We start from the raw sequence: 27,096 nt of genomic DNA, 5'->3' as shown, positions 1-27,096 counted from the left end.
AAATAAATTCATTAAAATCATACAACGTGATTTTCTGGATTTTTTTTCTCATTTTGTCTGTCATAGTTGAAGTGTACCTATGATGAAAATTACAGGCCTCTCTCATCTTTTTAAGTGGGAGAACTTGCACAATTGGTGGCTGACTAAATACTTTTTTGCCCCACTGTATATCTATATTTCCATGTCTAACAATTGTATTTATTGACATTTATAATGAGTATTTCTGTAAAATTATGTGGCTCTCTGCAATTTCACCGGATCTTTTTGGAACTAGTGAACGTAACGTGCCAATGTATATTGAGATTTTTTTAATATAAATATGGATTTAATCAAACAAAACATACATATTGTGTTACATGAAGTCCTATGAGTGTCATCTGATGAAGATCATCAAAAGTTAGTGATTAATTATATCACTATTTGTGCTTTTTGTGACTCCTCTCGTTGGTTGGAAAAATGGCAGAATTTTTCTGTGAGTTTGTGGTGACCTAACATAATCGTTTGTGGTGCTTTCGCTGTAAAGCCTATTTGAAATCGGACACTATGGTGGGATTAACAACAAGATTACATTTAAAACTGTATAAAATGGTATGTTTGAAAAAACAGTATGTTTGAGGAATTTTAATTATGAGATTTCTGTTGTTTTGAATTTGCCGCCCTGCACTTTCACTGGCTGTTGTCATATCGATCCCGTTAACGGGATTGCAGCCTTAAATTAAGCAATCCTCAGCCATGTATAAAAATGGTGGGAAGGATATTATTTTGTCTACCATGGCTATGCCCGCATAGGATGACAATACCGCCCCTCCGCAGGGCTCGAGTGGTCACTGAATGGTTTGATGAGCATGAAAACAATGTAAACCATTAGCCATGGCCGTCTCAGTCACCAGATCTCAACCCATTTGAACACTTATGGGAGATTCTGGCACAGTGCCCGAGACAGCGTTTTCCACCACCAACAACAAAACACCAAATTATGGAATTGCCTGTGGAAGAATGGTGTCACGTCCCTCCAGACACTTGTAGAATCTATGCCAAGGGGCATTGAAGCTGTATTTCCTTTATTTGTCAGTGACCTGTAAATACATACATTATACAGTTTGTCATGACTTGCCAGTCCAAACAACAGGACAAAGTAGTCCGGAGAATAAATACACGAATAACTCACACCATCAAACACAGAGTAACACAAACAAGCCCGCACAAATACCCAGAGGGCCTAGTGCCCTTAAATACCCTACAAACAAACCCTAATACAAAACAGGTGTACCCAATTACCCAATAACCCAAAACAAACGGAAAGGGAATCGATGGCAGCTAATAGGCCGGCGACGACGACCGCCGAGCACCCCCCGAACAGGAAGAGGCACCATCTTCGGCAAGGTTCGTGACAACTACACATTCACAGTCTGCAGCTGTATATGTAAAATAGTCTGAGAAACTCAATCGAAGACGAGAGAAGGACATTGAACATTTCCCTATCAAATGACCATTGGTACGTCTGACGGAACACAACCAGAGACTTCTAATGAATTACTCTCCAAAGAAAATGGACCGGGTAATTTCAACAGAGAGAGACGACAAGACATACAAGTGTAAATATGTACGTTGCAATTATTTTCGAATGAGCGGCCGTTCGAGTGCAAACTATTAGCATTTCCATGAGCATAGTTATCAACTGTATGTAGTTGGTCCATTCTGTCTTTCCGGCACTTTATCTGTCCCCACCCCTTTCCATTGTCTACCAAGCCATCATATCGGGTTAGTCCACTAAGGACTTTTCATTGTGTAGTTGTGTCATTGTTTAGTAATCAATGTGTAAGTTATCCTGTTTGTGTGTTTATGTAATTCTGTGTGATTATTTAGTTAGTAAATAAATAATTAAGCCAATTTGTATATCGCTGATTCATAATTTATGCTAGGGTTCCTGCAGATATCCAAGAGTTTTGCGACATTCAGAATGAGACTGATAGGTAACAATTAATTTAATGACTGACTGATGACTGAAATGTAAGAGATCTTTATATGTTTAAGAGTTCATTCGGAAAACGGTAACTCGTTAAATACACTTTTTCCATGGTGCCCCAAGATTACCACTTAATTAATTGTTATATGATTAATTTAACTGCGTAATAATTAAATGTAGTTAATTGATTTCATAAAATAATTGTCATCACATTAATGATAGAAAAGACAACAATTTCTTATCGAGCAATTCAATCATGTTGGCTTAACGTTCTCCATGCACCTATAAGAGAATGTATTGAAACATAATGAGCAGGCAAGGCGGTAGTGAATGTTGTGTGATTTGTGGGGATGTCTTCTATACTGAAGACTGAAGTGCAATCACTGGTGTTTGCAATATGTGGGCCAGGGTCATCAAATTGATTTTAAGAGATAGACACATCAACTGTAGCCTCTTGGTAGACAGGTTTCATAAGCTTTGTTGTAAGTAGCCCTGGCTGTAAAACAGCTTTCATTCTAATCAACATCTGCTGTTTCGGAGTCTGCCAATTGGCAAAATGAAGCTTATTGGTGATGGAGGCCAACTTGGCAAATCAGCCTAAATCATCTCAATTACATGGCAAAAGACATGGAGTCTTTCTCTAATTGTAAAGGATATAGTATAGATTCCACATTATGGTGCATTCGGAAAGTATTCAGACCCCTTGAATTTTTTCACATTGTGTTACGTTACAGCATTATTCTACAATTGATTAAATTGTTTCCACCCTCGTCAATCTACACACAATTTCCCATAATAACAAAGCAAAAAGGGTTTTTTAGATTTTTTAGAAAATTTCTTAAAAAGAGAACTTAAATATCATGTATTCAGACTCTTTACTCAGTACTTTGTTGAAGCACCTTTGGCAGTGATTATAACCTTGAGTCTTACTGGGTATGACTCTACAAGCTTGGCACACGTGTATTTGGGGGAGTTTCTCCCATTCTTCTCTGTAGATCCTCTCAAGCTCTGTCAGGTTGGATGGGGAGCATCGCTACACAGCCATTTACAGGTCTCTCCAGAGATGTTTGATCAGGTTCAAGTCCGGGCTCTGGCTGGGCCACTCAAGGACATTCAGAGACTTGTCCTAAAGCCACTCCTGCATTGTCTTGGCTGTGTGCTTAGGGTCGTTGTCCTATTGGAAGGTGAATCGTCACCCCAGTCTGAGGTCCTGAACGCTCTGGAGCAGGTTTTCATCAAGGTTCTCTCTGTACTTTGCTCCATTCATCTTTCCCTTGGCCCTGACTAATCTCCCAGTCCCGCTCTTGAAAAACATCCCCACAGCATGATGCTGCCACCACCATGCTTCACCGTAGGGTCGGTGCATGGTTTCCTCCAGATGTGATGCTGGGCATTCAGGCCAAAGAGTTCAATCTTGTTTTCATCAGACCAGAGAATCTTGTTTCATGGTCTGAGAGTCCTTTAGGTGCCTTTTGGCAAAGTGGGCTGTCATATGCCTTTTACTGAACAGTGACTTCCGTCTGGCCACTCTACCATAAAGGCCTGATTGGTGAAGTGCTGCAGAGACGGTTGTCCTTCTGGAAGGTTCTCCCATCTCCACAGTGGAACTCTGGAGTTCTGTTAGAGTGACTACTGGGTTCTCGGTCACCTCCCTGACCAAAGCCCTCCTACCCCGATTGCTCAGTTTAGCCAGGCGGCCCAGCTCTAAGAAGAGCCTTGGCAGTTCCACATTTCTTCCAATTAAGAATGAAGGTGGCCACTGTGTTTTTGGGGACCTTCAATGCTTCAGAAATGTTTTGGTAACCTTCCCCAGATCTGAGCTTTGACACCATCCTGTCTCAGAGCTCTATGGACAATTCCTTCAACCCGATGGCTTGGTATTTGCTCTGACATGCACTGTCAACTGTGGGATCATATATAGACAGGTATGTGCCTTTCCAAATCATGGAAACAGGATGCACCTGAGTCTCATAGCAAAGGTCTGACTACTTATGTAAATAAGGTATTTACATAAGCAAACATTTCTAAAAACCTGTTTTCACTTTGTCATTATGGGGTATTGTGTGAAGATTGATAAGGAAAAAAAATGTTTAAGCAATTTTAGAATAAGACTGTAACTTAACAAAATGTGGAAAAAGTCAAGGGGTCTGAATACTTTCAGAATGCAATGTAAATAGTAAATCTGTCCGTTTTCCCATTCCATCACATTTGATACTGTGCAAGTACTCTAAAAGGTGTCTGACCACCCTGTGCATTGTGAAGATAGTCTCTGAAAACCACTGAATCACAGTTCAAAGAACACCACTACAGTGCCTTGCAAAAGTATTCATTCCCCTTGGCATTTTACCTATTTTGTTGCATTACAACTTGTAATTTAAATAGATTTTTATTTGGATTTCATGTAATAGACAAAATAGTCCAAGTTGGTGAAGTGAAATGAAAAAAATAAAAAATATATGCAATCTACGTGTCACATGATCTGTCACATGATCTCAGAATATATACACCTGTTCTGAAAGGCCCCATAGTCTGCAACACCAGTAAGCAAGGGGCACCACCAAGCAAGCATCCCCATGAAGACCAAGGAGCTCTCCAAACAGGTTAGGGACAAAGTTGTGGCGAAGTACTGATCAGGGTTGGGTTATACAAAAATATCCTTAACTTTGAACATCCCACAGAGCACCATTAAATCCATTATTAAAAGATTGAAAGAATATGGCACCACAACAAACCTGCCAAGAGAGGGCCGCCTAACAAAACTCAAGGACCAGGCAAGGAGGGCATTAATCAGAGGGGCAACAAAGAGATGAAAGATAACCCTGTAGGAGCTGCCATGTTCCACAGCGGAGATTGTAGAATCTGTCTATAGGACCACTTTAAGCCGTACACTCCACAGAGCTGGGCTTTACAGAAAAAAGCCATTGCTTAAAGTGATCGCCAAAAGGCATGTGGGAGACTCCCCAAACATATGGAAGAAGGTACTCTGGCAGGTGAGACTAAAATGGAGCTTATTGGCCATCAAGATAAATGCTATGTCTGGCGCAAACCCATCACCCTGACAACACCATTCCCACAGTGAAGCATGGTGGTGGCAGCATCATGCAGTGGAGATGTTTTTCAGCGGCATGGACTGGGAAACTGGTCAGAATTGAAGGAATGATGGATGGTGCTAAATACAGGGAAATTCTTGAGGAAAACCTGTTTCAGTCTTCCAGAGATTTGAGATTGGGACGGAGGTTCACCTTCCAGCAGGACAATGATCCTAAGCATACCTCTAAAGCAACACTCGAGTGGTTTATGGGGAAACCTTTAAATGTCTTGGAATGGCCTTGTCAAAGCCCAGACCTCAATCCAATTGAGAATCTGTGGTATGACTTGAAGATTGCTGTACACCAGCGGAACCCATCCAACTTGAAGGAGCTGGAGCAGTTTTTCCTTGAAGAATCCCACTGGCTAGATGTGCCAAGCTTATAGAGACATACCCCAAGAGACTTGCAACTGTAATAGCTGCAAAAGGTGTCTACAAAGTATTGACTTTGGGTGGTTGAATAGTTATGAACGCTCAAGTTTGGAGTTTTCTTGTCTTATTTCTTGCTTGTTTAAAATAAAAAATATTTTGCATCTTCAAAGTTGTAGGCATGTTGTGTTAATCAAATGATACAAACCCACAAAAAAGCCATTTTAATTCAAGGATGTAAGGCAACAAAATAGGAAAAATGCCAAGGGGGGAGGGGTGAATACTTTCGCAAGCCACTGTACAGATGTCAGATGTCCACCCTTTCAAGATCATGCAACATTTAACCATTTTGATCTGCCTCCAGTGGGGATTGAACTCAACCTTCTACACAACAACACATGCTGCTCAACCATCTTTGCCAACAGAGACTAGTCTGTCACTCTGTGAGCAGCATGCTGCTTTGTATGTACTCCAGCCAACATGCTATGGGTGAGTTTCACATCCATGCAACCCATTTTGTCTTAAACACCACCTCCTTGCACTATTACCTTAGAAGAAATAAAGAATCAATCTCTAATTCGAGGGTCAAAAGGTCTGAACCAATAGGTCAGAGGTTGTGCACTATTACAGAGCCATGCAAAGCCTCAATATCTGAGCTAAAGGGACAAAGGGCCAGCACAAAACAACCGTGCACCACCATTATGATTCCATGCAGAACCTGAACTAGCCTGAGCTCCATGACGCTGGTGACGTTGCCCGATGGGTAGATGCGTCTGATGTAGTTGAAATCGCCCACGTAGAGGCTGCCGTCGATGCCCCACGCCAGGGCCACTGGCGCCAGCAACTTGTTGCCCAGGGCCTGCCCGTTGCAGCTGGGGCACGAGATGCTGCGGCGCCGACCGTTCCCCATCACTGTAGAGATGACGGGAGGCTGCAGCGAGATGAACTGGTTCTCACCGCTGCCTTTGTAGAGGATGCCTGAAAAACAGGAAAAATATGGAGAGTAGTTTCTATGTAATTGATGAGAATGATGACTTTGAGCTGTGCTAATTATAATAATTGTTATAATAATTTGTTATATGCTGTTTACAACTTTACATAGGTAGAGTGACTACCTATGTGCATATTTCGATGTCTCATGAATTGTGATATAATTTTTGTAAGGAACCTGTTTAGTGGGATTCGTAAACTCATCAATTAATGGTAACCTCTTTATAAAACATGATGTTCTTTCAATCTCGCCAGGACCCTTTTCCATTTCCTCCCAGTACTCCACGTCATGGCGAGGAGGGTTAGACAAACGCAGCAGACAATATACCTTGCAAAAGTAAAGGAACTTCAAATGAACTTCATCAGTCATTACAGATAAATATTTGATCGAGGGGAAAATATAACTTTTTTTTTTTCGGGGGGAGGGATATGGTGGAGTAGACTTCAAAAGAAAAAAAGAAGAAAAAACATCAAAGTGGTGAATTGCATTCTGGGAGCACTTAATTATTCACACCCTGGCAACGCGTTTGAATTCCGACACTCTCTCTCCTCATTACCAGATCGATGGCAGCACTGAACGCCCGGTGTAGCACCGCTGGTTCCCTTGACACTACCCCCGCACATCTCAATGTATGTTTGTCCCTCTCCGATTAGTCCCTTTCATTGATTAATTAAAAGGGGGGGGAACTGAAATGAAGACTTTCTCTAGGGAGACCGCTGGCAAGACAATCCCACTGCTCTGTTTCTTTGTAACAGAGAGCATTACAAATGTGCGGCTAACAAAGATTAATGGGTACGAGGGACGGCATTGTGTGTGACGCCATCAAACGGATGACCTTGGGGATTTAATTGCACTGCGATCCATCTGTCTGCTCAGCTACATCCTATGTGAGTGATCTAACGTTGAACGAGGACTGACTCGAAAGCAAGTATTCCCGATAGCCCTATTGCAAAGTAATAACCAAGTAATTATGGAATAACCAGCACAAGATGTCACACATTACCTTCACTATCATAATGCCGAATTTACCCTAATTACAAGTCCCAATAAAGAGTACCTTTTTTACATATCCAATATAGAGTACAGCATAAAAAGCTTGAAGCATTACACCTTACTAAAAAGTCAGATTAAATATTTTCTAAAAATATTGATTTAATGATGAGGTAAATTTGGCAGCCTACCCCCAGTACCCTACATTTACACTTACATGTTTACATTTGAGTAATTTAGCAGACGCCCTTATCCAGAGCAACCAAGTGACTGTATTCATCTAAAGATAGCTAGGTAGGACAACCAGATATCACAGTCACTTCAATCACAGATATGTCTTCCCATACAGCCATTAGAAAGTCTAATGTAATTAATAAAATACGCACATACATTTTACCCACCTTCTATCTAGCACACACATTAACGGTCCCACCCACTTTACAGTCCCTCTCTCTCTGACATAATCTGTCTGACAGAGCTACAATATGTCACTGTACCCAGGCTAAGGCCACTGAACATCTGAACATGTTTGTAGGGCTCAACAGCCTTGCTTTAACAGAGGGCATATAGCCACTTTGCAACAGAGATGGAGGGAAGGAGGGAGGGAGAAGGGGGGAAGAGGTGTAGAGGGAGCATAGCTACAGCACAGGCCTTATCTAGTTAGACAGGCCCCAGAGAAGAGCGAGAGAAAGACTTAAGAGTCCTCGCCAGAGGAGGAGAGGAACACTCTTAACTAGATCACAGTAGACTCCTCAGACAGGGAAGGCAAGGGGAAAATGGAGACAGTCACCAGGAGGAGAAGGACTGATACTATATAGCTATGTTTAGAGTCACCAGGAAAGAGAATAACTGATACTATATACCTATGTCTGGAGTCACAAGGAAAGAGAAGAACTGATACTATATAGCTATGTCTGGATACACCAGGAGGAGAAGGATTCATACCACATACAATTTAAGTCGGAAGTTTACATACACCTTAGCCAAACACATTTAAACTCAGTTTTTCACAATTCCTGACATTTAATCAGAGTAAAAGTTCCCTGTCTTAGGTCAGTTAGGATCACCAGTTAGGCCTCCTTGCTCGCACACATTATTTTAGTTCTGTCGACAAATGTTCTATAGGTTTGAGGTCAGGGCTTTGTGATGGCCACTCCAATACCTTGAGTTTGTTGAAGCCATTTTGCCACAACTTTGGAAGTATGCTTGGGGTCATTGTCCATTTGGAAGACCCATTTGCGACCAAGCTTTAACTTCCTGACTGATGTCTTGAGATGTTGCTTCAATATATCCATATAATTTTCCTGCCTCATGGTACCAACGATTTTGTGAAGTGCACCAGTCCCTCCTGCAGCAAAGCACCCCCACAACATGATGCTGCCACCCACTTGCGTCACGGTTGGGATGGAGTTCTTCAGCTTGCAAGCCTCCCCCTTTTTCCTCCAAACATAAGGATGGTCATTATGGCCAAACAGTTATATTTTTGTTTCAGCAGACCAGAGGACATTTCTTCAAAAAGTACAATCTTTGTCCCCATGTGCAGCTGCAAACCGTAGTCTGGCTTTTTTATGGCAGTTTTGGAGCAGTGGCTTCTTCCTTGCTGGTTATGTCGATATAGGACTCGTTTTACTGTGGATAAATATACTTTTGTACCCGTTTCCTCCAGCATCTTCATAATGTCTTTTGCTGTTGTTCTGGGATTGAATTGCACTTTTTGCACCAAAGTACGTTCATCTCTAGGAGACAGAAAGCGTCTCCTTCATGAGCGGTATGACGGCTGCGTACTATTGTTTGTACAGATGAACGTGGTACCTTCAGGTGTTTGGAAATTGCTCCCAAGGATGACCCAGACTTGTGGAGGTCTACAATTGTTTTCGGGGGTCTTGGCTGATTTCTTTAGATTTTCCCATGATGTCAAGCAAAGAGGCACTGAGTTTGAAGGTAGGCCTTGAAATACATCCACAGGTACACCTCCAATTGACTCAAATTATGTCAATTTGCCTAGCAGAAGCTTCTAAAGCCATGACATCATTTTTAAAAAATGTCCAAGCTGTTTAAAGGCACAGTCAACTTAGTGCATGTAAACTTCTGACCTACTGGAATTGTTATACAGTGAATTATAAGTGATATAATCTGTCTGTAAATAATTGTTGGAACAATTACTTGTGTCATGCACAAAGTAGATGTCTTAACCGACTTGCCAAAACTATAGTTTGTTAACAATACATTTGTGGAGTGGTTGAAAAACAAGTTAATGACTCCAACCTAAGTGTATATAAACTTCCGACATCAACTGTAGCTATTTCTGGAGTCACCAGGAGGAGAAGGGCTGATACTATATAGCTATGTCTGGAGTCACCAGGAGGAGAAGGACTGATACTATATAGCTTTGTCTGGAGTCACCAGGAGGAGAAGGACTGATACTATATAGCTATGTCTGGAGTCACCAGGAGGAGAAGAACTGATACTATATAGCTTTGTCTGGAGTCACCAGGAGGAGAAGGACTGATACTATATAGCTTTGTCTGGAGTCACCAGGAGGAGAAGAACTGATACTATATAGCTTTGTCTGGAGTCACCAGGAGGAGAAGAACTGATACTATATAGCTTTGTCTGGAGTCACCAGGAGGAGAAGAACTGATACTATATAGCTATGTTTAGAGTCACCAGGAAAGAGATGAACTGATACTATATAGCTATGTCTGGAGTCTCCAGGAGGAGAAGGACTGATACTATATAGCTATGTCTGGAGTCACCAGGAAAGAGAAGAACTGATACTATATAGCTATGTCTGGAGTCACCAGGAGGAGAAGGACTGATACTATATAGCTACGTCTGGAGTCACCAGGAGGAGAAGGACTGATACTATATAGCTACATCTGGAGTCACCAGGAGAATGACTGATACCATACAATGTAGCTTCGTCAGGAGTGTGATTATAGCGGAGCACCACTTGCATGTTTTATCAAAGAATATGAAATGTACAGCATTAGGGAGGTAATACATTGCTAGTTGTGAAAATACAGTTGTGATATTTATTTATCAGACTGAATTTGTTAAGGGCCTCAACCTGCAACCAAACACTGCACATGACACATTTATGAAATTGCTTATTCCAGTTACTAATAAGCATGCACTCATTAAGAAACTTTCTGTAAAAACTTTTAAATCATTGTGAATTGATGAAGATTTGAAAAAGTGTATGGTTGAGAAGGATGAGGCAAAAAGAATGGAAAATAAGTCTGGCTGCACAACAGATTCACAAACGTACTGCAAATTGAGAAATCATGTGACTAAACTGAATAAAAAGAAGAAGAAACTACACTATGGAACATAGATCAATTACATAAAGAATTACATTTTGGGCAAAAAGGCAAACTAAGCTTCATCATTCATTGAATCAGATGGCTCATTCATCACAAACTACTTTAATGATTTTTTTTTCATTGGGAAGATTAGCAAATTTAGGCATGAGAGCAACAAACGCTGACACCACACATACAAGTATAACTTATCAAGTTATGAAAGACAAGCATTCTAACTCTGAAATCCGTGAAGTGAGTGTGAAAGAAGTGAACAACCAACAATGGCAAGCCACCAGGGTCTGACAACTTGGGTGGAAAATTACTGAGGCTAATAGCGGATGATATTGCCACTCCTATTTGTTATACCTTCAATCTAAGCCTACTAGAATGTGTGTGCCCTCAGGCCTGGAGGGAAGCAAAACTAATTCTGCTACCCAAGAATAGTAAAGCCCCCTGGCTTTACTGGCTCAAATAGCCGACCAATCAGCCTGTTACCAACCCTTAGTAAACTTTTGAAAAAAATGACCAAATACAATGCTATTTTACTGTAAACAAATTGACAACAAACTTTCAGCATGTTTATAGGAAAGGACAACAAGCATGGCACTTACACAAATGACTGATGATTGGCTGAGAGAAATTTATGATAAAAACATTGTGGGATCTGTTTTGTTAGACATCAGTGTGACTTTTGACATTTTCGATCACAGTCTGCTGATGCTATATCATGCTATATTATGGATAAAGACTTACCTGTCTAACAGAACACATCCGTGTTCTTTAGTGGACGCTTCTCCAACTTAATCCAGGTAGAATCAGGAATTCCCTAGGGCAGCTGTCTAGGCCCCCTTACTTGAATTTAAAAAAAAAATTTTTTTACTAATGACATGCCACTGGCCTTGACTAAAGCCAGTGTGTCTATGTATGCGGATGACTCAACACTATACATGTCAGTTACTATAGCAAGTGAAATCAACAATTAACAAAGAGCTGCAGTTAGTTTCAGAATGGGTGGCAAGGAAAAATGTAGTCCTAAATAGTTGAGACAAATCATTCACTAAACCCTAAACCTCAACTAAATCTTGTAATAAATAATGTGTAAATTGAGCAAGTTGAGGTGACTAAACTGCTTGGAGTAACCCTGGATTGTAAACTGTCATGGTCAAAACATAGTGATACAACAGCAGCTAATATGGGGGGAAGTCTGTCCATAATAAAGCGCTGCTCTGCCTTTTTAACAACACTACATACGTACAGGCTATAGTTTTGTATCAACTGGACTGTTCAGTCGTGTGGTCAGGTGCCACAAAGAGGGACCTCGGAAAATTACAATTGGCTCAGAACAGGGCAGCACCGCTGGCCCTTCAATGTACATGGAGAGCTAACATTAATAATATGCATGTAAATATCTCATTGCTCAAAGTGGAGGAGAGATTGAGTTCATCACTACTTGTTTTTGTAAGAAGTGTTGACATGCTGAATGGACCGAGGTGTCTGTTTAAACTACTAGCACACAGTTCGGACACCCATGTATACCCCACAAGACATCCCACCAAAGGTCTCTTCACAAGCCCCAAGAACAGACTATGGGAGCTGCAGAGTACTACATAGAGCCATGGCTACATTGAGCTCTACTCCACATCAGGTAACTGATACAAGCAGTAGAATCAGATTTTAAAAACAGATAAAAATACATCTTATGGAACAGCGGGAACTGTGAAGAAACACACATAGGCATAGACACATACACATGATAAGACACGCATTCTGCACACGCGTACACATGGATGTTGTATTGTAAATATGTGATAGTGGAGTAGTGGCTTGAGGGAACACACTAAATGTATTGGCTAAATTGTTATGTAATGTCATGTAATATTTTAAACTGTATATAACAAATAAAGCAAATTTCTTAACGGATTTGAAGGGTTAGAAAGAAAGAAAAGGAAACTGAACCCTCTTTGGAGTCCTGATAGTAAAGACAAGTAAGACACCATCTGTATCTGCATGTGTCCTTCATTTCAGTCATTCATGTAATCAATATCAAACTACACAAATCTGCCAAAACAATGCTACCTCATCCCTAATAAACATAATACATCCAGACAAATGCACATTGATCCCCAATCTAATGCAGGACACAATAAGTATTTGCATATCATATGCCGAAGATGAAATGCATATCGCATCTACACATCTGTTGATCATGAAGCTTCACATCTAGAGACAGCGATCCCCCCCACTGTGCGCTGGCGCTGCTGTGTGAAGGCTTTGAGACGAGCTAGCTTTACCCTGAGACAGGTGGGATGAAACACAATGCTCTGGCAGCAGTCAAGCTGGAACAGTTCTCAATGTTCTTTTTCAACGCTCTTTGGAAAACTTTGTGTGCTAGATGTTTTTGACAGATTTGGTTCAGCTTACTATCAGTTATTTTTTATGTTTAACAAACATCCAGGAAAACACATAGCATCTTGGGGTAAACACAAAAGACGCAGATTGACTTCTGTACACTAGTTCTATAAAACATTTCCTGAAGAATTCTGTGAGCAATAATCTATTAAGGGAACCCAGTTTTGTATAATAGCTGAGGGTTTTTTGCTACCAGAACTACTGCATATTGAGCAGATGTTTGCACATTGATACCCATGTAGCTCAGCTGGTAGAGCATGGTGCTTGCAACACCACGGTTGTGTGTTTGATACCCAAGGGCTACCCACAGACTACTGTAAGTCTCTCTGGATAAGAGTGTCTGCAAAATGAAAAAATATATATATATTTACACTTGTAGTTGGAAGTTTACATACACTTAGGTTGGAGTCATTAAAACTCATTTTCAACCACTCCACACATTTCTTGTTAACAAACTATAGTTTTGGCATGTCGGTTAGGACATCTACATTGTGCATGACACAAGTAATTTTTCCAACAATTGTTTACAGACAGAAAATTTCACTTATAATTCACTGTATCACAATTCCAGTGGGTCAGAAGTTTACATACACTAAGTTGACTGTGTCTTTAAACAGCTTGGAAAATTCCCAAAAATGATGTCATGGCTTTAGAAGCTTCTGCTAGGCTAATTGACATCATTTGAGTCAATTGGAGGTGTACGTGTGGATGTATTTCAAGGCCTACCTTCAAACTCAGTGCCTCTGAACTTGACATCATGGGAAAATCTAAAGAAATCAGCCAAGACATCAGAAATAAAATTCTGGTTCATCCTCGTGAGCAATTTTCAAATGCCTGAAGGTACCATGTTCGTCTGTACAAACAATAGTACGCAAGTACAAACACCATGGGACCACGCAGCCGTCATAACGCTGAGGAAGGAGACACATTCTGTCTCCTAGAGATGAACGTACTTTGGTGCGAAAAGTGCAATTCAATCCCAGAACAACAGGAAAGGACCCTGTGAAGATGCTGTAGGAAACAGGTACAACATGATCTATATCCGCAGTAAAACAAGTCCAATATCAACATAACCTGAAAGGCCGCTCAGCAAGGAAGAAGCTACTGCTCCATAACCGCCATAAAAAAGCCAGACTACGGTTTGCAGCTGCACATGGGCCAAAGATTGTACTTTGTGGATAAATCTCCTCTGGTCTGATGAAACAAAAATAGAACTGTTTTGTCATAATGACCATCGTTATGTTTGAAGGAAAAAGGGGGCAGCTTGCAAGCCGAAGAACTTGTCTGTTTTTTTTGTTGTTTTTTTTACACATATACCAAAAGGCGCCCTTCTTTGAGGCATTGGAAAACCACCCGGGTCTTTGTGGTTGAATTAGACATTTTGAAATTCACTGCTTGACTGAGGGACCTTACAGATGATTGCATGTGTGGGGTACAGATATGAGGTAGTCATTCAAAAATCATGGTAAACACTACTATTGCACACAGAGTGAGTCCATGCAACTTATTATGCGACTTGTTAAGCAATTTTTTTATCCTGAACATATCTAGGCTTTTCATAACAAAGGGATTGAATATTCTTTTACTCAAGACATTTCAGCTTTTCATTTTTAATTCATTTGTAAAAGTTAGAAAAACATCATTCCACCAACACGGGGTGTGAATACTTTCTGAAGGCACTGTATGTATATAATGGTGTATAGACATTATGGATATTATATGAATAGAAATGGTGCATACAGCACTAGTCACGGACCAGGATGTCTTGCTCCCAGGCACACTAAATAAATTTTTTGCCCGCTTTGAGGACAATACAGTGCCACTGACACGGCCTGCAACGAAAACATGCGGTCTCTCCTTCACTGCAGCCGAGTAAGAGAGTAAGACATTTAAAGTGTTAACCCTCCTGCGAGGGTAAGACATTTAAATGTCTTACTCACCTCGGCTTGAACCCTCGCTGCAGGGCTGCAGGCCCAGACGGCATCCCCAGCCGCGCCCTCAGAGCATGCGCAGACCAGCTGGCCGGTGTGTTTACGGACATATTCAATCAATCCCTATACCAGTCTGCTGTTCCCACATGCTTCAAGAGGGCCACCATTGTTCCTGTTCCCAAGAAAGCTAAGGTAACTGAGCTAAACGACTACCGCCCCGTAGCACTCACTTCCATCATCATGAAGTGCTTTGAGAGACTAGTCAAGGACCATATCACCTCCACCCTACCTGACACCCTAGACCCACTCCAATTTGCTTACCGCCCAAATAGGTCCACAGACGATGCAATCTCAACCACACTGCACACTGCCCTAACCCATCTGGACAAGAGGAATACCTATGTGAGAATGCTGTTCATCGACTACAGCTCGGCATTCAACACCATAGTACCCTCCAAGCTCGTCATCAAGCTCGAGTCCCTGGGTCTCGACCCCGCCCTGTGCAACTGGGTACTGGACTTCCTGACGGGCCGCCCCCAGGTGGTGAGGGTAGGCAACAACATCTCCTCCCCGCTGATCCTCAACACGGGGGCCCCACAAGGGTGCGTTCTGAGCCCTCTCCTGTACTCCCTGTTCACCCACGACTGCGTGGCCACGCACGCCTCCAACTCAATCATCAAGTTTGCGGACGACACAACAGTGGTAGGCTTGATTACCAACAACGACGAGACGGCCTACAGGGAGGAGGTGAGGGCCCTCGGAGTGTGGTGTCAGGAAAATAACCTCACACTCAACGTCAACAAAACTAAGGAGATGATTGTGGACTTCAGGAAACAGCAGAGGGAACACCCCCTATCCACATCGATGGAACAGTAGTGGAGAGGGTAGCAAGTTTTAAGTTCCTCGGCATACACATCACAGACAAACTGAATTGGTCCACTCACACAGACAGCATCGTGAAGAAGGCGCAGCAGCGCCTCTTCAACCTCAGGAGGCTGAAGAAATTCGGCTTGTCACCAAAAGCACTCACAAACTTCTACAGATGCACAATCGAGAGCATCCTGGCGGGCTGTATCACCGCCTGGTACGGCAACTGCTCCGCCCTCAACCGTAAGGCTCTCGAGAGGGTAGTGAGGTCTGCACAACGCATCACCGGGGCAAACTACCTGCCCTCCAGGACACCTACACCACCCGATGTTACAGGAAGGCCATAAAGATCATCAAGGACATCAACCACCCGAGCCACTGCCTGTTCACCCCGCTATCATCCAGAAGGCGAGGTCAGTACAGGTGCATCAAAGCTGGGACCGAGAGACTGAAAAACAGCTTCTATCTCAAGGCCATCAGACTGTTAAACAGCCACCACTAACATTGAGTGGCTGCTGCCAACACACTGACATTGACACTGACTCAACTCCAGCCACTTTAATAATGGGAATTGATGGGAAATGATGTAAATATATCACTAGCCACTTTAAACAATGCTACCTTATATAATGTTACTTACCCTACATTATTAATCTCATATGCATACGTATATACTGTACTCTATATCATCGACTGCATCCTTATGTAATACATGTATCACTAGCCACTTTAACTATGCCACTTTGTTTACTTTGTTTACATACTCATCTCATATGTATATACTGTACTCGATACCATCTACTGTATGCTGCCCTGTACCATCACTCATTCATATATCCTTATGTACATATTCTTTATCCCCTTACACTGTGTATAAGACAGTAGTTTTGGAATTGTTAGTTAGATTACTTGTTGGTTATTACTGCATTGTCGGAACTAGAAGCACAAGCATTTCGCTACACTCGCATTAACATCTGCTAACCATGTGTATGTGACAAATAAAATTTGATTTGATTTGATTTAGGATGAGCCTTGACTAGAATACAGTATATACATATGAAGTGGTTAAAACAGTATGTAAAATTTTTAAAGTGACCAGTGTTCAATGACTATGTACATAGGACAGTAGTTTCTAAAGTGCAGGGTTGAGTGCAGTGTGGTAGATAGCTAATGAGATTACATGACTGACCAAGGTGTAAAGAAAATGCCCGAGAGTGGTTTTGGAACAGCCCGCAAAATTGTTTATGAATGTATAGCCAATTCAAGACAGGAATAAATAAAAATTTGCACTGGTAATATGGGTCATATCTTTTGAACTGTTGGGCTGTCAGTTTTCGCTGTAGTAATGGTATAACCATGACAGTAAAGAATCTGCACTCACTTGTTTCTCTATGGCTCAAGCTCAATCATTACAACAATGATTATCGGAGTTATAATTTTTCTAGGTCCACGGTGCTCCCAAAATAAAATGTCAGGTTCGCACAGCAAAATATTTTGGAGCATATGCGACCAAAGTCGTCACACTTTAAAGCCCTGGGCCCAGTAGCATAAAACATCTTAAGTGTTTCTCTTAAGGGTTTACCTTAATGAATAATGTTCCCTTAACTAAGGGAATTGTTTAAGGGTGTTGCATAGAGCATCTCAAACATTTCCTTAGGTAAGGGCATAATTTTTTATGGGTTTTATGGTCATGTAGCCTATGGCAAAAGAGTATCTGGTTACCATGGAGACAACCTGATTCACTGACAGAAGGTCTCCTCAAAGAGATCCCATTTATTTTGGGAGATCCCAAAATAGAACTTCTACATTCAAGACAGGAGAAACAAATTGATTCAGAGATAATAAAACATTAATTTTAGTTACTTTTTTTTCAACTTGTTTCTATTACATTCTAGTACGTCAAGCTACCTTGCAGAGTAAGTAGCTAGTTAGCCAGCTAGTTTTGTAGACGTGGATTGTGCACCTTCCATTGTTTAGCTACCTAGCTAGCTAGCTGGTGGATGTTTTACTTTTGAAACTAGGGCAGAGGAAAGTAACATTCACCTTTACAAATGCTTTTTACATTCATATCCATATTAACGAAGCACTTAAGGGACCTCATGGGTACCCTTAAACTTTTCACTTAATTTAAGGGTGGTATTCGCTTGAAATGTTTAGTGGAACTGACTTCAAGTTAAGGGAAAAGATAAGGGGAAAATTTACTTAAGATGTTTTATGCAACAGGGCCCTGATCATGCAGTATGTTTTTTTTGTCTGTTTGGAGTTTTATTCTTACGCTCATTCAAAAGAGTAGTGTGGATGATAAAAAGCTAAGAACTACAGTATAGGTTTCAGTAACTTCTTTACAGATAAATGTATCCCCTCTTGGCCCGCAAATGCCATCTTGTTGCAAAACAGCCGAGTAGGGTGGAATCGCTGAGTAGGATGGGAGCTCTGCACCCCGGGTCATTGTATCTGATTTATTCCATCATTAATATGAATGATCGACCTGTCAAAACTCTCCTCTATTATCTGTAAATGGTATGATGAACCATATTTAATCTTCATCTGAGTATTTAATGCTGTATTTGAGATTAGAGACCTCCTGAAGCTTCCATCCTACAACCGCACGCACGCACTCACAAACACACACACACACACAGCATCGTCATTGATCAGTGTAAAAAAAAGTCTTACCATTTTGAATGTCCAATACATGGTGCTTGTCCAGCATCCATCCCCCCATGTTAGAGGCATCCAGTTCATAACCTTGTAAAATGGCCGTCCTCTTCTCCCAGAGGATCATATCTAGACATGATTCATACTCATATCCCACAGACACTGAAAACAACAATGGTATATAATGAATCTATCAATATCTGTTAAAAAAATGATGAGGCTTGTACTGTATAAAAAAAAGCCTGAAAACTTGTAAAATCTCTTAATGATTGTAGAATCTTCTCTCTAGGAATGAGGTATACTCTCAGATGAGTGTTTACTAGTATGCCAATAGGCATTACAAGCATATAAAGTCTGAGATACTGCTAGCTCACAGTGCATCTGGATGTCAAATTACAATATTACCTGAAATAATTATGTGGGTGATTTTTATCAAAATGAATTAATTTATGGACCAAAATACAACAGCGTGGGCATGACGTTAAAAATAAATCATTTTCCCATGGTTCAACTGGTGAGTAATTACACATGCAAAAAAACTAAGTCAGCAGAGTAGTGCCCTTCAGAAATGCAGCCGTCTGGGATTTCTCCTTGATATTTTTCACACCAGCTGTTATACCATATTACAAAACAATGGTGCCTCTGACTGCAAAAACAATCAGGAAGTTCAAAGGATATCAATGCCAGGAGTTCATCCAAAGTTCAACCTCCTAGACTACACTAGGACCTGACACCACGATCAGACGATGTTTACATAACATCTCCATACAGCTCTGTTTGATCATCGTTGGGAACTCACCTACAGCCTCTGACAAGCCGTAGACCTTCTGGTTGTAGGCGTCTGTCTTGTCCCAGACAAAGGTGTACGAGAGGTCGGGAAAAGCAGGGAATGATTTCTGGAACAGTCTGCCCATGACAGCAATCATTAGATGGACCTTCATGAGTCCGAATGGGAGTCGTTCCTGGGTCATGAGGACCTTGAGGATGGGCTTGTAGCCGGACGTGCGGGAGCTCAGGTAAACCAGATTGAGGTCACTTCCAGGTATGGCCACTTCCTCATGTAGGACCTATGAGTTTGAGCAGAATTCGTTATGAAAAGGTACGGAACAAATGTCTGTGCTGCAACAATGGTACATTGTTAATGTGACAAACTCTCTCACAGGATGATTTCAACTTTACCAAGTGCCAAGTTGGCTTGCAATCGTCTAACAATAACACATTTAATGAACTGCATGTCTGGAACCTTTGGTGCGGTTATATCTAGTTTGTAGTCGTGTTGTCACGATACCAGATTTTTTACATCAATACCGATACCAGGTTTAGTATTACGATACATGATACCGTAACAATACTCAATACCAAAACGATACTCGATACCAAAAGATACCACAGCAAAAACATTGCTGAACAATATACTGATAACTGGTAGCAGAACTAAAATATATTCTATCCTATATTACATTTTTTGGGAAAAATAAAAAACACCATATTAAATAACAGAACAATATCTTCAATTTTCCTCATGCAAAACCATATTTGAGACTCAGCAGACAAAATAATTTTACAGTTACATCAAAACTGTTTTAAAATGTGATTTGATACATATAGGGTTCATTTGGAAATCTATGGCTATAATATTGGGTAAAATGACATTCGTTAGAACTATGATTCATTACAGCTAAATAATTTAATGCATTAAATTAATAGTTTAGTTCCAAAACTACATAAAAAACCTTTAAAGGTCATTTCTGAAACTTCTATATTGCAATAGACCTCGGCAGCTTGTAGTCCTAAAACCTGGAAACAAGTTACATCTGGTTTCTTTCAGCCATCCCTATTGGAAAAATGAATGGGGAAAAAAGGGGTTTTGGAATAAACACAGAAAATAAGGTCTGAGGTTAACACCTCCTTATCCTGTGTTTACCACAGACCTTATTTTCAGAGTTTATCCAAAACCCATCCAAAAACACCATTCATTTTCCTTATGCCTTGTCCAATGAATCTTGGCATAGTTAGTGCCTACAAAAAAAACATTACTATCTCTCTATAGTCTACACACCATAGAAATACAATGGATTTTACACAGCATACTACTACTCCCAGAGTGCATTTTACTTTCCATGGTGCAATGCTCTGCCCAGGGCTGCTGACTGGCTACTGTTAGCAAGCCCAGGCAGATCCAAAGTAGTCTAAATCAGTGTTTCCTAAATCAGTCCTGGGGCCTCCCTCGGGTGCACGTTTTTGTTTTTGCCCCTAGCACTACACAGTTGATTTAAATAACCAACTCATATAACCTCATCATCTGCTCTGTAAGAAAGCATTCCCATAGTTTGCTTCTGCAGGGAGTTTTGTCAACAAGCTGCGGGTGTGGTGGTATTTTGCTTTTGGCATTTTCTCTCTCTTCTCATTTGCTTCTCAAAAGTGGCTTGCTCTGTGTCAGCTGGCTAGCTACTGCCCCCTTGAGAAGGTTCAGACAAATTACTAGACAGCCACGATCCTCTCAATCCGTATATGATGTGAAACATATTTGACAGAAGTATCGAAAGTAACAACAATTCTAGTACCAGACAGTTTTTCATGTTCTAGTATTGAAAACCTACAGAATTTTCAGTATACTGTGAAATGCTAGTTTGTAGAATTATATATATTGTTGTCACCTGTACTGCAGTGCAGGGAAACATGTTAATGCACCCAGCTGTACACTGCCATGTCTGCCATGTGCTGTGGCACATAGGTACCTGGCAGTAGGTACTGTAACCAGGGCTAATCTTACCTGGGTCTCAGGGATGATGGGGCTGTCCTCAGGGGAACTCCTGTAGAAAGTGGACAGGGGCGAGGCCAGGATGAGGGGGCTGGGCCTAAGCAGGCCGCTGAGGTAACAGCTGGGGATATCGTTGTCCTCCCTCTTCATCACCACAGTGTCCATCACGTGGAACACCTTCCAGGGTAACCACACAGTGCGGTGCAGTGTGGGAAAAGGGGCACGCTCCAAACTCAGCGTCAGCGAGGCACCGCCATTGGCCAACAGGTCAAACCTGGAGACATCCCCATGAATGTGGAGAAGTGATGAAAAAAATAGATTTACATTTTTACCCTGTGTGATTTCCTTGAAGGCCGGCCATATTACATTTCCTTCTCTCCGGAAGAAAAAGCATTTCAATGGAAACTCAAATATATATTCATAAATGTTGGGCTACAAACCAGATTATATCTTTTCAATGGAACAAAGACCTTTTCTTATCCGTTGTCTTATTCCTTTGTGGCTCACGTATTATTATTATCCACTGAATCTATTTTATTACGTTTGTTTAGTCAACCATGATGCAGTGAGACACTTAAAGTGTGAACTTGTTGAGAAGTTTCTCTGGTGGACCAGTTTTAATTACTACACATAGTGCAGACAACAGTTACTGGATTGGAAATGAAGGGCGAGTCTTTGAAGTGCTGCTCTATATATTCAGCCAGCTTTACTAACCAGGGGGTCAAGCATCTGCATGATGACACTACACACACGCACACACACACACACACACACACACACACACATGCAAATGCAAATGCACACAAAAACACAAGCACACAGTGAAAGAGAGAAATACAGACACACATATACACACATATATACACACACACGCACCTCAGCTGTGCATCTGACCTGAAACCGTTTCCTCCTCCACTGACCCCCCACCCTTCTCTCCCCCTCTATCCATCCACTTTGGGCAGTGGGGAGCTCACAGCTGCAAGGGGCCAAGCTTTGATGTCGTTTCTTCCCTCTTAACACCCTGAGCGGATACGGTGGCTAACCAAGTGCGATTATCCCCTGCCATTTATCATGCGCTATGTCAGAGGTGTTACAGGGTGGAATATCTGGAGACATCAGCTAATCCTTGGCTATCAGGGGCCCTTACCTCCGCGGTTCCTGCTCCATAAGAGTGACTACGCTAGTCCCAGACATCACTAAATATTATAAGCCTTTTATTCCAGACAAACATAACCCAGATATGTTGGTGATGATTTGAATAAAAAGATCTACACATGCCAGTAAACCCAGACAACCGATAGTATGAAGATAAACTTCCTGTGGAGCTGAATGTTTTCTGTGATATTTATGTACCCAGTATGACTTTGTTTGGTTAAGAGTGAGACCATGCACCACAACTCTATGGTAATAGCCCAAGAAGGTCAGACAGTAATCTTGTGGTAGTCTACACTGCTGGCAGATTGATTCTTCCCTGGCTGATTCAATGCATTTTAAATGGCCCTGTTCTAAATGGCCCCAAACACTGTGACATTTGCATGAGCTATTGTTGTGGGGCACAATGCTCTGTCGTTTCCATTTGCTAGCTTGTTTTGGATATCTGCCATGACATCTCTCCACTGGTGAATCAGGAATAGTATATCACCAGACCTTCACTGAACCTTGTTCGGAGGGAGAAAATGTGTGTGTGGACGTGTTCATTCTGTGTGTGTGTGGCTCTCTTACATGCCGTCCTGGCGCGTGATGGTGTAACCGTACTCTGGGTAGTCCCGGAAGGACACATTGACTCCAATCAGGGGTGTTCCGTCTCCCGTCAGCACCTGACCCCGGATGATTGATGCCAAGCTGCACCCGTAAACAAACACAAAGAGGGTCAAGTAAAGAAACAAAATGCCAGCAGTCAACAACCAGTCATCTCCACTAACATCTGTCCTCCCTCAGCAAGGGTACCGGCAGTCTGATTTAATGAGTGGTAAAAACATACACGTGTCAGCGATTGTTATTCATGAAATGGCTTGTTCTCTCTTTAGACCTTTTAACCGCCCATAACTCATTCCAAAAAGGCTTCACAGCCATCGAGGTCCTCTTACTTTCAGCAGTTTCCCTGGTACACATTTTCAGCATTGATATTCTACAGGGGCACCCATTTCCCATACCAAATATTCCACGTAGCTCTTTCTTGGACCCGACGAGCATTCTCGCATTCCTAATTGTGAGGTAATTTGTTAAGTTGGGCAACCGTCTGAAGGGGGTAAGACGATAGGGGATGTTTCTTCATCAACAATTCATCAAGGCCGGCTATGTCAAACGTGGATTTTCTTGAGGTATTTAATTAGCATTTGTCATTGGCGGCAGATCCATGAGGCGCAACGTGTCCCGTTATGCCGTCTTTATCTTCAGGTCATTACGGATATGAGTCAGGGATGATCAACAGCTTTCTCTTCTCTGTTTCCTCACCACAACATGCCTAGCATAACAACATCTAATTTTTTACATTGCAGTCTAAGGGAATAAGGCCATTTTAGGAGCTATGGAGGTTCACTATTCTCTCCATGTCTCGCCATTAATCTTCTACAGGCTGGCTGACCCTACAAGAGCTGACCCGTAAATAAACATTAAGTCGCATAACCTAAGAAATGAGTAATTCCCACAGGCCCTCTTTGTCAATGTCTAGCGGTGGTTTGGTCAAAGACACCATTTTAAGTCAGTTGGGAGAATTGTAAGGCGACATCCAAAATGGCTGTGGGTCTCAACACAAACCATGTAAGGTATTATTCTTTATGCCATACGAGAGAGGAGAGTTTTGAGAGCATTGACATGAAACCCAGCCACACAATGAAAACTGTTCGCTTTCATTTGGCTAGCCCACTTGTTTTGGATGTTTTTTGTGGATTTATGTAAAAATGAAAAGACCTCTTAAGATAGGGTGACCAGACGTTTTTTATTTTATTTTATTTTACCTTTATTTAACCAGGCAAGTCAGTTAAGAACAAATTCTTATTTTCAATGACGGCCTGGGAACAGTGGGTTAACTGCCTGTTCAGGGGCAGAACGACAGATTTGTACCTTGTCAGCTCGGGGGTTTGAACTTGCAACCTTCCGGTTACTAGTCCAACGCTCTAACCACTAGGCTACCCTGCCGCCCCGTTTTCCGGGGACAGTCCCCGTTTTTGGTGGCCTGTCCCCGGCTGGAGCTCCATTAAAAACACTGCAAAGTGAAATAATATTTTAAGTGGCAAGAAAGACCGGGCAGCAGAGCCTATCGGTTGACGTCTCAATTGCGTTGTGCTTGTTTTGTCCAGCTTGCTATAGCAGCTTCACTCACTCTTATTCTTCTACTAACTACTTGCTCGTGATAGTTTTAGAGAAAACTGCTGTGGAAAACTCAGCCAGAAGCTTGCAAGTATCAAGTGAATCCACATCATCCCCACAAACGTCTTTTCAAGTCAGGTTTGAGATACTAGCTAGTGATGTTATAATGTCACAATTTATTATATAGATAGGTTATGCTAGCTATTATTAGCTATGTCGACTAAGTTATCTAGCTAGGATAGCTAACGTTAGCTCTGTCATGGTAGCTAGGTTAAAAAACATTCACATGTAAACATGCAGTGGACGGGCTATTTTGAAAATATGATTATATTAAATGAATGCACAATTAATTATGATATTTATTTGTAGATTGCAATTTTAATGGTTTGGCATTATAAGTAGTGTGAAAATATATTTTGACATTTTCATGGATAATATTAGCATAATGTTTTCTGTTAGAGAGTGGAGAGGAAGAAGAAGAGTGAAAGAGAGAGAGGAGGAAAGGTAAAGATTACGATTACAGAGCCTGCCAATGTATTATTCCAAACAATGTTTTTGAGGTAAAATACAAAAATGAGGCAAGCAATGGGAATCTGTGAACCAAAGTATTTTATCTAATAGTGTACTATTTATTATTAAAGATTGGAGAGGAAGGAGAAGGAAAAATGAAGGGAGTAAAAAGAGTGAAGCGAGGAGATTAGAAGAGTGAGGTGGAAAGGTAAAGAGAAGGAAAGGAAGGAAGACAAGTGAAGAAAAGAAGAGGAGAAAGATTGGAGCAGAAGAAAAAGTTAAGAGAGTAAGAAGAGCAGACAGAGGAGGTACAATGGCTCTTTCCAAGAAACGGAATGAATGGTATATGGACAGCAGCAAGAAATAGGTTCACTGTTCCTATGCTTATTGTGAAGACAAACTTCAACCTCCCTTGCCAGGAGTTCATGGAGAAGCTGGCCAAAGACAGAGTAATCCTGAAAAAGATACATTCTTCTGAGAAATATACAGATTAGGTTGGTATAAGTATATTATATAGTTACCAATCACATCATCATCTTATTTTTTTATTATTTTAAATATTTCCCATATACTATTGCCTGTTTTTTCAATTTTTCTCATGTTCTCTTATGCTGTTATTCTACCCAGACTACCAGGACCACTGAATGGCTGCTCAGATTGGACAGTTCTGTCTTGTCTGTTGTGTTTCTGTTTTCTCTATCACAGTGTGCCTGTTAGACTAAATATATGAAACTGGAATTGTCCCCCATTCTACTGGTAGTACCCATCACGGTCTAATCAGCCAAATAAAGTAAAGATTTGTAATTTTACTAATGTGCTTATTATGAATCCCATTCACCCTATTTTGCCCAAAATAATTATCAAATAAAGTTATATAGAGTTTTGTAACTTCAGAAATGTAATTCATTTAGTCAAACTTTGCAGAATGTCTGTGTGCTTAAATACTGAAATTTGCCTGAATGTCTGTGACTATGTAACCAACTTCTTAACGGAGATAAAGAGAATAAAATTGACATTTTCAGCGGGTGAACTAATATGCCTCTGCCAGACCGGCTCGGAGGTTGCCTCATTCTATATTTGTGGTAAAGCATGCTATTTACATAAGGATTACTCCCAAACTATTCTGTCAGTTGTGGGGATTATATTCCCAAAGCTTTCGGCACACAGTTAGCAATCATTTCCTCTCCATCAGCCGCAAAACAAACTCTACTTATGATCCAGAACAGACTGGGAGAGTGCATTGAGGTTCCCAATGAAATACATTTCTGTCTGCTGAGAAACTTACTTGCAAATTTATTCTTACTCCTTTATGTCGACGAATGATGAAATGTCATTATTTCCACTATAAGGTTTCAAATCCCATTAAGGTTTGATACATCAAATCAGTATGCTCAATCTGGTACTCAATAACACATTTTTTACCCATACTCATCAAGTCAAGGTCCCTAAGAGAGCTATGCCACAGTTTGTCCTACAGGAGCAACTCTAGGAAAATACAAAAAGATTCAATCAACTGAGATTATTTCAATGATACACTACTGACAACTGATTTTGCTTAAATATTGCTGCGCTTTTGACATCCAACAAGACAGATGGACTTGATGGGGATCACCTGCTGTTGAAAGGGTTGTCACCAGGTATCACGTGACAACCACCAGGCCTAACCAGGAAGCTGACGTGCGCGTAAAAGCCCATGGGGTCCAACGGAGAGGAGGATGACCCTTGACCTTGGCCCACAATGCTTGTGGGGTCTGGGGATCCACGGCAGTAGGCCTGGCCCTGGCAGGAGCTCTGTGAACAGCAGTCTGGGTCCATACAGTCCACCAGTCCATCTATAAGACCAAGATGCAACTGTGTTGATATTGGACAATACCCTAACTCTGCTCTTTCTGTGAATACAGCTGATCAAATAAAAACTCCTTAATTCAACAGTCCATCATAC

General features: G+C 41.3%; 1 protein-coding gene across 1 annotated transcript in view; it reads right to left on the bottom strand.

Moving 5' to 3' along the window:
• Positions 1–27,096, bottom strand: part of si:dkey-237h12.3 (teneurin-3) — a 172,077-nt gene that overhangs the window by 22,930 nt on the left and 122,051 nt on the right. The window contains exons 16-21 of the mRNA XM_065019761.1: positions 26,767–26,986; positions 23,058–23,177; positions 21,348–21,609; positions 19,374–19,641; positions 18,593–18,736; positions 6,152–6,401 (exon numbers count right to left, since the gene is read on the bottom strand). Coding sequence (XP_064875833.1) covers positions 6,152–6,401; positions 18,593–18,736; positions 19,374–19,641; positions 21,348–21,609; positions 23,058–23,177; positions 26,767–26,986 — 1,264 coding nt within the window. The remainder of the gene's footprint in view (positions 1–6,151; positions 6,402–18,592; positions 18,737–19,373; positions 19,642–21,347; positions 21,610–23,057; positions 23,178–26,766; positions 26,987–27,096) is intronic.

The sequence above is a fragment of the Oncorhynchus nerka genome, linkage group LG6 (assembly GCF_034236695.1).
Source record: "Oncorhynchus nerka isolate Pitt River linkage group LG6, Oner_Uvic_2.0, whole genome shotgun sequence".
Taxonomy (NCBI): domain Eukaryota; kingdom Metazoa; phylum Chordata; class Actinopteri; order Salmoniformes; family Salmonidae; genus Oncorhynchus; species Oncorhynchus nerka.
Note: the sequence above shows the minus strand (reverse complement) of the source record. Positions and strands in the feature narration are given on the sequence as shown.